Source organism: Oreochromis aureus, linkage group 1, assembly GCF_013358895.1.
Source record: "Oreochromis aureus strain Israel breed Guangdong linkage group 1, ZZ_aureus, whole genome shotgun sequence".
Lineage (NCBI taxonomy): Eukaryota > Metazoa > Chordata > Actinopteri > Cichliformes > Cichlidae > Oreochromis > Oreochromis aureus.
This window is the reverse complement of record NC_052942.1, coordinates 20788034-20803308: the sequence shown is the minus strand read 5'-3', so window position 1 is coordinate 20803308 and position 15275 is coordinate 20788034. Positions and strand designations below refer to the sequence as shown.

The 15275-nt window shown below is 39.3% G+C and overlaps 1 protein-coding gene across 9 annotated transcripts in view; it reads right to left on the bottom strand.

Moving 5' to 3' along the window:
• plekha7b (pleckstrin homology domain containing, family A member 7b) overlaps nucleotides 1-15275 on the bottom strand; it is an 82086-nt gene that overhangs the window by 23309 nt on the left and 43502 nt on the right. For all 9 annotated transcript variants that reach the window (XM_039610248.1, XM_039610257.1, XM_039610267.1 and 6 more), the window contains 7 exons: nucleotides 12907-13018; nucleotides 11793-11897; nucleotides 11319-11391; nucleotides 10783-10883; nucleotides 2806-2984; nucleotides 933-1361; nucleotides 144-675 (listed from right to left, as the gene is read on the bottom strand). In XM_039610248.1, the coding sequence (XP_039466182.1) occupies nucleotides 144-675; nucleotides 933-1361; nucleotides 2806-2984; nucleotides 10783-10883; nucleotides 11319-11391; nucleotides 11793-11897; nucleotides 12907-13018 (1531 nt within the window). The remainder of the gene's footprint in view (nucleotides 1-143; nucleotides 676-932; nucleotides 1362-2805; nucleotides 2985-10782; nucleotides 10884-11318; nucleotides 11392-11792; nucleotides 11898-12906; nucleotides 13019-15275) is intronic.

Below are 15275 nucleotides of genomic sequence, written 5' to 3'. Positions count from 1 at the left end.
TGCAACATTTCTCTGTGCATTTATGATTTTATCCTATTGAGTATTTTAGAAATAGAGTATTAAGAACTGCACTTAATACTGTAAATGTACAAATCTGACTGAAAGAAAGGCAAACTAAGCGCCTCCTTAACTAGGTGAGCTACCTGAGAAAGATGGGCACAAAAATGCCCGGGTGAGCTTGATCTTGTGCTGTCCCCTGGTGCCAATTCATCCAAGGGCCTTACTGTGCGTCTGTCTGAAGGAGTGTGTGGCCTGCGTGGGGACAGGGGCTTGAAGGACGATGGTGGGACTTCACATGGCGATGGAGGAACAGAGATGGAGCGTGGCATTTCTACAGTAACTCTGAACGATGAGGAGTCTGTGAAGTTGGGGCCAGTGTAAATAGGAGCGGTGGGGCTGCCGTGACGAAACTGCTGCCGCTGCTGCCACTCATACAGCTGCCAAACCATTCCCTCCTTGGTGGCCATTCGTTCGTCAGTGGACATGCGGAAGTGGCTGAGCCGGTCATGGGCGTACTTGTAGTCACTGGGCAGATTGCATGTTGCTGGAGGAGAGCTGCTGCCACAGGGTAGACGGGGAGACTTTGGCAATGACTGATAGGTGACATCTGCTGCACTTGATTTGGGCTTTAAAGGAGGAGTCCATCGAGGGAGGTTGAACTCAGCAGAGGGAGCACTATGAAAGAAAGAAAAACAAAGAAATCTTTTAGCTGTGTGGTTTTTTTTTTAATCTATTATAGAGCCATAATGAGGGATAATGCTTTAAATAAGATAAAATGAAATTCAGTAGAAAGATTAAACCAATCTAATAAGTGAATCCTCATAAAAGCCACTAGAGGGAGGCATAGACTCAAAGTTTCTTTGTCATTAGTCATGCTGCTGTTATAGAGAAATGTTAGTTGATTCAAACTGATTGTGTGAAGTCAGACTGACCTCTTCGGGGGGTCTCCTTTTTGAACTTTGACCCAGTGCTCCACCTGAGCCAACGTGTTCTTCCTCTGAACATGCTTCTCAGTGTCTGCCCTTGTAACGAAACCCCTCTGATAGACAAGATTTCCATTTTGTTCTGGTGGCAGAGCCACTTGGATTACAGTCTTTTGTCCATTCTTATGGGCAGCACCATTAACAGCGTCTGGAGACAGTCTCTCTACTCTCTCCTGTGGGGCTGTCTGGCTGGGTTTCCCCTGGATCTCTAATCCATACCTCACCTCGTCTCCATGAGCCAGTCTGATACCATTGCTCTGAGCTTCCCCTCTGTCTGTCCTGTGAGCACTTTCTGGCTGAGATGAGCTCTGGTTACTGTGGACATGGTTGGTCTGTGGGACCGCCTGTTGTGCAGCTTTCTCTGGTTTCTCCACCTCTCTGTAAAGACATGACATAGGATTGATATGATATTAGATCAATGTCAAACCTGCCAGTAAAAATGTAAATACAGTTTCACTGACGTCAGATGATTTTCACCCACACGATGAATAAATACCACTTAGTGGTAATTTCCAAGAGAATTCACATGGTTAAAAAAATTATAACCAGCTGGTCATTTTTACCCTGTCAAAAATGCCATTTTTGTTCATATCGCCCAAAGTTGTCAGTGATGCAGGGAGATTATGCCTTTACTGGACGAGACTCAGTGTCGCAGGAATGAGTAGACCGAAGAAGTTCCCAGTCCCTTTTTTTTTCTTTATGAAGTTTTCACTAATTTTAGAGGCTGTTTAAGGTCCCCTCGTGACACTTTTTTAATGATACGCATAGGGAGAAATAAAAGAAGGGTACTTCAGTTTGCCATGTAATGTTGTACTTCAAAATATTCTGATGGAAAATAATATGTTTTATCAAGTATATTACGTAAGGTCAATTATACCTGACATTAGTGTTACAGGGTTATGGGATTACACAATATTAATCAGTGGATAGAGAACACAATGGGAACTCTAATCAACCTTAAGTGGTCCTTAAGGTAATTTCCCAATCCATTTGCAAAGACACAAATCCAGAGCATGGGGAGTTATTCATTAAACATCCAACTGCACATTTTCAAAGGAGATAAAATGGGGGGAGTGAAACCCCAGTGAAACCCCAGACTACCGGAGTAATATCACTCACTTTATCTTCATCAAATACTTTAGGTTAGAGCACCACCTTTTTAATGCATTGCAACTTATTGCTCCATAGTTTAAAACATGTATCCTTTATTCCTGAATATTGGATTTTCTTGGTATGTTATTTAGTTTCACAAACTTCATACAGTTGATGGACACTAATGCCTGAAAGGTATTTCGCATAACTTGTACTTCATTTCAAAGAACAAAACAATGGGATTTTGAGTGCTTTCCAAAATATTATTAAAAAAATAGGTAGTGATGTACATTGGTCTCTAGATGGCAACATTGCACAGATCATTTAAGCTATGCAGTACAGCCTGCTAATGTAAGATAATTCCATATACAGCGAGTATCTGGCTATATATTTTAGAGCATTTCTGCCCTCCATTAAATATTTGAGAAAGTCTTCTTTGCAGACACAGCTGGACTTACAGCTGCAGAATACTGAAGTTACAATGCAGCCCATTATGGAAACAATAATTTTATTAGTGAAATATATAGATACTAAAGAATCTGACCTTCAGGACTGCAGTATAACAGTGCTGTTAAATACTTGTGGCACGATGCACTAGCAAAGGTTCTAGTTGTTTTTGATCGGGACATCCGGGCTCCCTTTTTTAATATAATCTCAATAGATATCCAGTTCTGCTGTGCAAACTTACACTAGAACCCCAACCAACTGAACCCAGTAGAGTGAGACCAACCTCTTTATCATGTGACTCTGCTGCATCAGCGCAGCCTGGTTCATGGCCCGGATCCAGCCATTCATGTCCTCCTGTGTGTCCGCACTGAAGAAATATGTCCGCATCCCGCAGTGTTCTGCCTGTGAGCCAATCACAGAGTTCTTATTGTAAATGTAGGAGCGCATTCCTGTATGGCTCGCCTATCAAAGAGAGAGAGATGGGAGATAGAAATGAGAGCGTCTCACTAAAGGCAGGAAAAAGCTGCCAGACAGGCCGATAAGTGCTTTATTGTTCAACGATCGCTGCCAACTCACTGAAGTTTACAGCAACAATATACAGAAAAAGAATGGAGGAGAAAAAAAAGTGCTGCAGCAGAAAAAATGTTGCCGTTGTTTCTGGCAACACAAAAAGCAAAACATAAAGGTTACAACTTCCCCTCTTTAAGAGAAATTCTTCTAGAAATACACAAATTATATGCCAGCTGCAGTGAAGAACCAAACAGGAACAAAGAAAACATAATTACGGACTCCTTTGACCACTTTAGACACAGGCACACACACATAACTGCATATAAAAAAACACTCAAAGGGTGAAGCAGCTGTTTGTAGTTTCACAGGTGTTGCCTTTCTTGTTTTTTACCTACTACTGTTTACATACTTTTCCTTACCTTTTACAATATACTACAGTAAGAGGTAAGGAAAATGTTCAATCTTCAATTACTCAATATAAATTAAAGCTATATTTACTCTTACTCTTTCCAGAATTAATGTTTCTGAGCAATTTATTGGCTATTTCACATGAATTGTAAGAGCATGACCTTCACTGAGTCCAGTACAACACACTTGATAATGAGAAACAAAATAAATATAAAAACTTCATGCAATTATAGATATCCTTATTCATCATATTAACACAGAAGCAGAACGCCACCTGTAATTAAAAAAAAAAAAAGTAGTTTATTGAGTTCAGGCTGACTTTATAATAAAGAGAAGTCTCTATTTTCATTGATCTGTTCAGAAAGCTCTTCACTATGTAGCACTCATTATTAAAAAAGGGGAACTTAACCAGCCAGTTAACCATCATTCTTTATCACTTCTGGTCACTGGTCACTCAATAATCTACTAAAAACTAAACATGTTAGAGGCCAAACACTGCAAAGCAAACTCAACAAGACCTGCTTCCAAAAAGAGGGAGAGAATTGTGTTGGGTTAATTTCATAGCTTGTACTATACAACAATAAAAAATAAACACATGTACAGGAGATGGCAAATTGCTAATGGTGACATACATCCCATGAAATGCAAAGAAAAATGGCTGACACCTCGCCATTCTCCCTCTCCTGCAATGATGGAAATGTGATGAGTAATAAGCAGCCTGACAAGACAAATACCAGAGCCTCAGAGCATTTACTTTACGTTTTCAAAGTGAAGAAATGGTAAAACGAGCATCAACATTTGCCAATTGATCTCATTTATAAAGTTAGTAATTGGTGAACCTGCTAAATATATGGGAGTTTAACTTGGATTATAGATGAAACAAACTTCTGAGGGTAAAGTGCTGACTCTGAATTGCAGTGTTGTCATGGACATCTGGTGCTACTGGTGGATTATGTTTTAAAGAGTTATCAGTTCTGCGCTAAATATCTAACATTCATGTCCAGGAAGAATGCTTATACTGTAATAGATGTTTTAAATGTGGTGCATGTAAAAGAAAAGCACTCGATTAATGTTTCCCACTCAAAAGATTTGTCTAATCTAGCAATGATTGCTCTGGCATTGTCCATAAATGACTTGTCATTCGTTTCCATGATGAGGCTTAAATGCACATTTAGAAATGTGCATTCAGCAGCTAGACGCAAACAAATGGAGGTGAAGATGGTGCTCTACTGATGAGGCTATAGTGAAATCAAATACCTATTCATGTAACACAGGAAGCCTGTGTGATTCAGGACGGCCGCCCACAGAGAACAGTACTCACTCCGCCCACGCAAACACACCGGGTCACAATGGAAGGCAATTGACCAACAGGGAATGAGAGAAACACAGTGAGATGAGCAAAAATAGGAGAACAGAAAATAACAGAAAGTCACAGCTGATCAGTGCTGATTCAAACAGAGAGAACAGAAAAGGCTCCAGCTGGAGTCCCTCGTCATCACAAAAGCAAGAATGAGTAATAATGGGAGCATCGTAAGATTTTTGACACACGATTGTGGAATCAAAGCACAAAGCATTACAGCACCAAAGTCCTTAGACAGCATCTTAAGTTTTATACATCCAACTGCTCATTTAACTGATTTTCAGTAGAATTTGAACAAAAATGTTACACTTTATTCGCCTCATCTTCAAATAATTTTTTAACCCATGTAAACGATTAATCTAGAATTACCTCTACATATCAGTAGATCTAAGAGAGAGACACATCATTGCTGGACACCAACAACAACTCAGCTGTTTTCATGCTTGCTTAGCAGTAACTGAAAATTTCCAAAGCACCTCAGATACGCATAATGAAATCTCCTGCTCTTTAATGCACGATGGCACAGGGAGAGCTAAGGGTGGGGGGATGGGGGATCCCTTAAATACAAGGTATTAATGCAAAGCCAAGGCTCATTTCTCCTAACTGTACATACACTCCCGCCCAACAGCGAATATGCTGAATGCATTATTAATATTCTAAGCAGCAATTACCATACAAATTTCAGTGCCCGTTGTATGAACTTTAAAACACAGTACATACATATCACATGAGCACAGACATTGTAATTCACACTGGCATGCTCTCACAATCAGACATATTTACACCGAGAATCTAAGAAAAAAAAAGCCCAAGCCCAAAAGAGCTGAAAGGATTATAACAGAATACCCAGATGCTGCTGTGCTGCATCAACATTCAGGCACTATTATTCTTTGAGGGACTCTCTGTGCTTCCACAAAGAGGACTTAGATGATGTTAACACACAAGAAACATAATTCCTTGTGTCCTTCTTTTTGTCAGAATTTGCAAAAACAAAAGAAAAAAAAAGAAAAAAGAAACAAAATATTTGTTGCATGCAAGAAAAACATCATGCACATATATTAAAGTAAAAGTGATACAATTAACACCAGTTTTAACTATATTACCATTCAGATTTTGGTGACAGAGTTTGTTCTAGAAAAGGTCAGAAACCAGGAGGTCAAAAATTCCATCACACTCTGCACAACTTGAGAAAGAACTATTTATAGAATTAGATAAGAAAAGCTGAGTTAAGACCACCTTAGGTGCATGCAAAATACTTGTTTTGCAAAAACCTGAACATGCATAATAATCAAGAGTGGGGCTGTTGTTTAGCTCCAGTGAAACTTTCTCCACTCTTGAGACTATATTAGTTCTTCATGTAATACAATGAAGTTACAAAAGATACCATAAATAAAAATCACGAGAAATGATCAAAGTTTAAGTTCAGTTAAGTTTAGCTGCTGATAAACTGCTGCTCCTGCGTTGTTTAGACATTACTCACTATTCTAATCACTTGCATGCTGAATCTCTTCCACAGTTTTAAATGGTAAAAAAATGTTATTGCTTTGGGGCACAATAGGAGACAGTTGTGTTCTGGATGTCTCTTTTCTTGGGCTTGATCAGTACTTACTGTTCCATGGAAAGCTGTTGATTTATTTCTTAGTCATAACCAGACACCCACCTCTGATGACCTCCTGATCTTACAAATCAGAACAGCCAATGTCAGCTCTGTGAAATCCATATCTTTGGTAATCTTTACATAGATTTTTATGAGTGAACTTTGAGAACTGTCTCATATCAACTCAGGAACTAATAAATGAAGTTACAGCTGTGGTCATGAATATCATGGGGAATTTTAAAGATGTCTTTGAACTGTTCTTTTTCCAGGGTGGAGAGATTGTACAGCATACATATTTAATGACTTAAAAAAACAGGAATTGGGTGCACAGGTTTGAGTGTATTTCGGATTTTCTCCAATCCACAGAATCAAAGTATACATACAGACGCACACACATCCATATACCCCTCTGTTTGGTTAAATGTCCCTTGGCAAGTTGGACCTCAATAAGACGTTTTGGCCAAGACCAAGCTTCTGGCATAATTCTGGCTGGATATTTGACCACTGTTGTTGGCAGAATTGGTATAGTTCACTTAAATTAATTGGTTTCCTGGCACATACTTGGCCTTTAAGCATAGTCCACAAATAGGATTGAGGCTCTTGGATAGGTCATCATTCAAGCTTAATATTAGCCTGCTTTATCCATCCCCAAACCAGTTTTGATGTGTGTTTGGCATCACTGTCCTGTTGGAACACACAGATGTGACCACGGTTGAATCGTATAGAGTAGTTGTTAATTTGAGGTGAAGTTGAAGAATTTGGTACTCCATCTTCATCATTATTCCATCCACTTTGTGCAACGTGCGAGTACCACTGGCAGGAAAACATCCACGGAGCATGATGGTACCACCATGCTTGACAGATGGTACAGTATTCTTACATTTGAAAGCATCGCCATTAACTCTAAACATACTACGTCATTGTGGCCAGATAAATCCACCTTTGTCTCGTCTGACCATAACACGTTTCTCCAGAAGACATTTGGATGAGCCAAATGTCTTCTGGAGAAAGACATCTGCAAATTTCAATTGAGTTTGCAGCTGTCAGTTTTGGAGCAGGGGCTTCTTGCTTGGTCACAACCCCTCCCAGTAAATCTTCCCTGCTGTAGACACTGACACTGGTTCTCCAGCATCTTCCAGTTCATAGCAGACTGGTGATTCCTCGGTTGTTCCTGAACATGTTAACCAGTTTCCTCTCATCTTAGGGTGACAGTTTGGGTCTTCTTCCACAATCTGGCAAAGTACTGACACATCTGAATGATTCATGATACAGTTGTTTGAACTGATAATCTTTAAATCTACAGTTGTTTAGAAAAGGCTCCAAGAGGCCTTCTCAATCAGAATCAGAATCAGAATCGTGTTTATTGGCCAAGTATATGTGCAGACAAATACCAGGAATTTGGTTCCGGTAGATGGTGGCTCTCGAGCACAGCAATGTAAATCACACACAGACACACACACACACACACACACACACACACGCACCCACACACACACGTATCTTTATATACGTTACACATGCATACACATAGCTGTGTAAACCAACTATAAATAACTAATCTAAACGTATATACATAAAACACAGAAATGAAATGAGGTGGAATGAATACTACAGAATGTATATAAGGTACAGTTGCAGTCTGGCAGTTGCAGTCAATTTGTGTAAATCTACTCTAATTCTGCTTTGAGCTCTTCAATGGGTTCCTTGGACTTTCCATTGCTCTGAGTATTGGTTAATTCAACGATTGGTGTAAAAAATCCTTTTATGCTTGCAAAGAGAAACTACCTGTTGTATTCAATCATGATCACTAACAGGATCACTAACAGGAAGTTAATAGGCCTTGGCCTTGTCAACGCCGAAGATACTGTAGATCTTCAGTACCACTTATTAAAAGATTTAAGTGAGTTCATCTATACACACTGCTCAAAAAATAAAATAAAATAAAGGAACACTCTTTAATCAAAGTATAGCATCAAGTCAATTACACTTGTGGGCTATTGATCTGGTTTGTTAAGTAGCAGAGGAGTTTGTTAATCAATTTCAGCTACTTTGATGTTAATGAAATTAACAATAGGTGCAGTAGAAGGTTAACAGTGAGACAGTGACAATGAGAACGATTGGGTTTGGTGGTGGATCCATGGAAGGACACACAGACCTGTACAGGTTAGGCAACAGCACCCTGACTGCAATCAGGATGAACTCAGACTCAGACTGTCAAGGAGCTCAGTGATGCCCTGGTCCAGATCAGGGAGGAGATCCCCCAGGACACCATCCATGTCTTACTAGGAGCATGCTCCAACATTGTCAGGCATGCATATAAGCACTCATACAAACTACTGAGCACCATTTTTAGGTGCTGCAATGAAATTCTGACAAAATGGTATAGCTGCCACATCATTTTCTGGGTGCCTTTGAATTCAGCCCTCTGTAGGTTTTATTTCCATCAAAAGATATGCCATGTTTTCATTCCTAATGCATTAACCAGTAGAGACGGACTGATCCGATATTACGTATCGGTATCGGTCCGATACTGACCTAAATTACTGGATCGGATATCGGTGAGAAATTAAAAATGTAATCCGATCCATTAAATATATAAAAAAAAAACACCTCACAAAACTTGCGACACGGCGTAACTCGCCTCATAACCGTAGCACGTCGGAGCAGTGTGCGTCATGTGATAGAGCGGCTGTGTGTATTTGTAGCCTGCTACCAAACCAGCATTTCATCTCCGAAGAAGTTATCCCAGAGAGAAGTAAAGCAAGTGTGTAAGTTCATCTCTGAATGTTTGTAAAGCATTCCCATGTTAAGCTTAACAACCGATATATGGAGCGAGTGCCTCTCATTCTCTCTCCCTCACCTTCCTGCCGCTACTTCATGAAACTGCTTAATGATCAGCTGATCGGCTTTTCTGCGAGTCCGTCTCTCTTCTTTGTTTTTGGCCCACTTTGCACCAGAAAGAGGAAACCAGCGGCGGAACAACAGCAGCACGTTTAAGCTTAATAAGCTGTTAGAATGTATTTATTATTACTTTCTAGACCAGGATCCTTTTCTATGTAGCTGACGGCTGGTAACTGTGCAGGGGCGGATCTAGCAAAGTTTAGCCAGGGGGGCGATAGGGGCATGAACAGGAAAAGGGGCACAAAGACATACTTTTCTTTCTTATTCTCATTTAAAATATCTAGCTTTTAATAAATAATTATCTGAATCTTACACCCAAAGTTTTAATCTGATGTAAAATATATAGAAGTCCATTACTGTATATAGTAACTGTTAAGTCTAATATACCCTAGTAAGCTATAGTACTTTTTCCTTTGGGAAAGTACCATCTGTGCAGTTTGCAATTCTGTTGAAGAAAGATGTTGAATCTATTTAATTATTGTAGAAAAATAATTTAATTCTGTGCATTTTTTTTCACCCTGCATCAAATTAAAGTTGATTACATCGATTAAGCATCATGAGGTGGAGGGTGGGGGGTGGTTCCCTATTTTTTTTTTGCTGGGAGTTTGCAACCCTGTTAGTCAGGTTGTTTAATATTTCTGCTAAGTACTCTTTAAAATATCAGAATAGGGAGGATGGAGCAGGTTTAAGTTTATTAGATTGATCAGTGTTGCTGAACTATAAAATATTTTGGGTGCAGTGTATTTTTTTACACACAGGTATAACAGAATAGCTTTAGTGTTGTTGTTTATTTAAACTTGAGGATGAACTTATACAAAATGCAGCAAGATATTAAAAAAACAGTTTTATTGATTAAAAAACACACAATATCGGATTCATATCGGTATCGGCAGATATCCAAATTTATGATATCGGTATCGGTATCGGACATAAAAAAGTGGTATCGTGCCATCTCTATTAACCAGTCCATATCAGTATAGATATCCAGCAGTGCTTTTTTCCCATTGAGATGAGTTCCCTTACATTTTTTTTAACAGTGTCTTTGATCCTGTATGTATACCTCTGACCCTGTGCGAATTCGAGAAAAAGAACAAAAATTATCACGGCATTCATGCTCATGATGAGTGTATTTAAACTTCTTTCCACAGTTGTATGAGCTGACTATTTTTGATGCTCTGTTGTATAGACACATTTTGGGAGATACTGAAGTATAGAAGTGTCATACCTAATCAAAACAATAACTCAATAAATAACAATAAACATATGGATATATGAAAATGAGATGTGAAAATGAGATTTGGGCACCAGGCAGCACACAAACAGCCTTTCTGTGTTACAGTGAGCACAGTGAGGGGAAATCAGTATGTAAGGATTGTTAACAAATAACAGCGCAGCAATAAATAATCTCAGATGAAGTTTTGAAATCCGCACATAGACGTGAAAACTTCTTTTACAGATCTGACTCAGTGCCACTTCAGTGTTACCTTGAAAGCATATTTGCGGTTTATGTGGTCCTCGGGCTCAACTGGCGAAATGACATAACTGGGCAGGGGGATGCTGCCAAGTACTGTTTCCTCTCGGCTGTCTGTGAAATCAGAACACACACACGCACACAACATTGTTACTTACATTCAGAACAACATCTAATTCTGCCAATATCTTTAACGATGTTTACAAATGACTGCAGATTTATGAATAGCAGGAAAATTAGCGAGGCATAACTCATGGGGGACTCTAGATTCTGCAAGGGCATGTGCCTGCATGTGGTATGATGGGGCATGTGGCTTATCTATTATTCAGTATGATTAATAAAGGAGAGAAGGTACATGCTTTGGCAACGCAAGAAGAGATCTCAAGGTAATAAGGATGCAAAAGCTGGTGGGAAAAGCGTGTCATATATCTAATTACAGGCTGTCATTAATCAAAAATGGCAGCAGAGGAGATCGCTAAAGGTTTGCATGTCCGATTTTATAATCTTTGTCTGTTAAACCTTCACCAAGTGCACTGTTCATACGCTCACCTTTGTAGTAAAACAAGCAGTAGTCGGACAAAACAAACCACTTCCGTTTCCATAGTCGCATTCCAGAGCTGTCCTAGAAATGGATCGGGGGAAACGCAATACAGACAATATTTAGAAGTCCTCCTGCAGGAATACATTTTAATTAAAAAGTGCAGTTTGGGAATAACCTGCCTGTTAATTAGGATTACTTTGGCAGAAAGCTGCAGCTGCTACATTTAACTCAGCACTGTAGTTTTATACTTCCCAGGATTGGGAGATTTAAAGGTTTTGTAAGGTCAATATGCGCTTTTAAATTCTGCTAAGGGACAGAGAAAGATCGCTTCCATACTGCACAGTTACACCTCTTACACAGTGAAGGATGGTAATCCTGTGGCTGATATTTCACTGCGTGACACATTTAAACATTTGCTCAGTCTTTAACACGTGCTCCTATATAACACATCTGCCTTTCGGACTCACTCTGAATATGCTCACCTGTTTATAGAGCCAGCCTCTCACCACCACTGGGATATTGAGGTTTCTTTTAATAGCATGATCCCTCTTGCCAAAACTGTGTACTTTCCCCATACCTCTGGAGCCCTGCAGGAGCCACAGAAAAACGTAATCAGTAACGAAATAAAAATAAAACATGGGGCAATTTTAAGTTAACATATATAAAGTCATTTTGTGTGATGCTAGCCTACACAGTACAGAGAAAACAAATGCGTCATTTTGTTACTTAGAAAGGAAAACTCATTTTTCCTTTAAAATAATAAAATGGCCTTCTTTCCTGGAAGCTCTTTTTTTTAAACATCCTTAACGAGAAAAGGAAATACCAAAAGTATACTCCTGTGGATGCACATGTTCACTTATAATAGAGTTTATTTTTAGACAAAGTCAGTCAGTTTCTCAGGTACATTTATACAATAAATATCTGAGGCTGTTTGGCTGACGAGTCGCTTAAAAAGACAAAAATCAGGATTTGTGATCATTTTCTTTTTGAGACACTAAATAAAAAACATACATGATAACAAAAAAAGAACAAAATGAATGAGGCGCACTATTCAACCTCAATACATAAAGTTTCTCTGACTGTAACTTAATAGTAGTCGACTCGTTTGATAACTGGGGAAATAACATTTTGTTACACTTGTTAAATTTGGACTGTTAATTGTGGCTCACATAATCAATGTGATAATTGATCTCTGGACTATAACAGAAAATGGACTGCTTCTTATACAGCGCTTTAGCACTCAAAGCGTGTTATCCATTGGGTTTTATTCATCCATTCATATACACTTTTTACTATATGTAAGTACTTTCAGTCTGACATTCACACTTGGAAAAAAAGGTCAGGAGCAACTCAAGGTTAAGTGTCTTGCCCAAGGATATTTTGGTATGCAGACTGGAGGAGCAAGGGATTGAACCCCTAACCTGTTCTACCTCCTGATATTATGACAAATTGAACAAATGTATTAAAATTTGTAATATCATAATTTACTAAAACTCAAAACAAACAAAAGGTTATCTCGATCAGTAATACATTAACTGGTTCATGCTCTACAGTATATCTAAAGCCTTTGCTTCTCAGAGAACCACTGAGACTCACCTTTGACCCTGAGGAACCATCGACTGCTGCTGAGGTCACAGCCTTGGAGGACTCTGTGACCATGTTGGCTGATCTCTGATTGGCCGCTGACTTGGACATACGGGATTCTATCCTACATTTGAGACGACAGCGTGGAAGAAAAACAAAATGCAAAAAAGGATGAAAAGCACTGAGTGGTGTTGTTCCTTCTCAACTCCTCTGACAAGCTACAAATGTGCAATGAAACAGAGCGCAGTCCTCTGCTGAGCTTTCACATATAAAGGATATGACTATTTCCTGACACCAACGTGAGACCAGTCAGAGCCAATGGTTTTCCACTGGATGTGTTAACAGTGAGGAAAAACTCATGTAACGCTTGGCCTGGCAGTGACCTCATGGCACACACACACACACACACACACACACACACACACACACACACACACACACACACACACACACACACACACAGAGATAACAAGCCAAAACAAACTAAAAAGACAAAATCCCCTCAAAAACCAAGAGTGAAAATCATAACAACGGCACATATGCACAGCTTACAAGGAATCTACTTCCCACGTCACACATGACATCATCATATTGAAAGGGAACGTGAAGAACTAACACAGACACACATGCCAGAGACAAGCTGGTGTCAAGTAACAAATAGCTTGCACCACACTTTAAGCTATTCTAACACTTTAAACAGCGTATTTTGGACTGCAGCCAACCAATGTTCCCTCTAATTTTTCATGTGTCTGAGCGAACACACAAACTCCCTGAGCAATCCCTTGGACCACTGTGAGTGACATCAGACGTGTGCACTGTGGTCACGCCAGCATCTAATCCATCCAAGTTACATGGTTTATTAAAATAATCAAATCACAGCATTTACATTTATGTTAGACTACTTTTAATTAACTGCTTTAGCCCACTTACAATGAAAATGTAAAAAAAATCTAGTCATTGACCTGTGCAGTATGTTAACACTATTGGAAGTAAAAATAACTTGAACTCCAATTTCGAAAACACAACTTTTTTTTTTAATAAAGCTCTGACTTGTATTATGAGTATGAGTCTGTGGTCTGGGAGAGAGTCTGTAACTCTCTGTCTGCAAAATACAGTATATAATGACCAATGTTGGACAATTAATTATATGGTTACTTCATCCAAAAAGTAACTGAGTTTGGCAAACAACAAAGTTTTTTGCAGCTATTTTTTTAAATGCAGCCAAGGCGTTTTTTAAAATAAACATTTCAAACTATTTACAGAACAATCAGGTGTTCTGCATCAAATCTGATGCCACACAAATTATTTGTGCCACTCCAAAAAATAATTTCTGTCCACTATGAGATAAGAACAACAGCCTGATACCTGCAGGCCTGACAACAGGAGATGTATCACTGCTGTAACACCTGTAACATTCAGCAGCCGCCTCATTGTTCTGACACACCAACAAAACTATTAACTACACTACAACTAACTACACACTAACTACACAAGATTTGCGCTAAACGTCTCAAATCTCTCACATCTCAAAACACCGTCGTCACTCCTAAAACTTCCCCCCGTATCTTAACAACTAGATGCCACGTTGCCATATCATTTTTTGATTGGTTGACACGGTACTTTTTTGGACGAATAGGAAAGGAAGAGGAGGGCGTGGGAGGGGGGTGTTTTTGCTCACAGGCGGAGAGTGCTTTCGAGCCTTTTTTCTTATAAAACGCCGTTTTTACCGTTTCTTCCCGCAGTAAATATAAACAACGATAGTGTTCAGGAAGAAAACCAAACATTGCAGATATTTTTTATCATAACTCTGGTTTTACGTGGCCTATAAACACAATTTAAAAACTGGTATAAAGTCCACACTTTTCCCGTCAGTTGTTCTGTCTGTCCTGCTCACATCTCCAATGGTTGGACACGTTGTCATTAACGTGGCTTCACTCCACATCAGCCACGCCGCTTTGCTAGCTAAAACACCGGTGTCGGTACATAAGGACGGTGTCATAGCCTGTCAACGACGTTGATTAGCTGCGTATATACGAATGTAAATCGCATTATTGGCTGGACTATAGGATAAGGTGGCATCGTTCTAATCCCATATGGGAGCAGCCAGTCACTTACTAACACTGCAAAACAGAATTGTTAAAGTATTAATTTTAATTTCAATTCAGGTTAGATTTTTTTGTGCGCAACGCAGATTTTCTGTGCGCAGAGACCGTGCCAGCAGTGCGCAATTGCGCACGTGCGCACCTTAGAGGGAACATTGCAGCCAACCATAGTGTGCAAGTACGTGTCTGTTGCTGAACAACAATACCAAATGCTTGAGTCCAACAGCAAATTATCAAGAAAATAAAGAAGAAAATCTTGTATCAGAGAGTTAAAGGCAT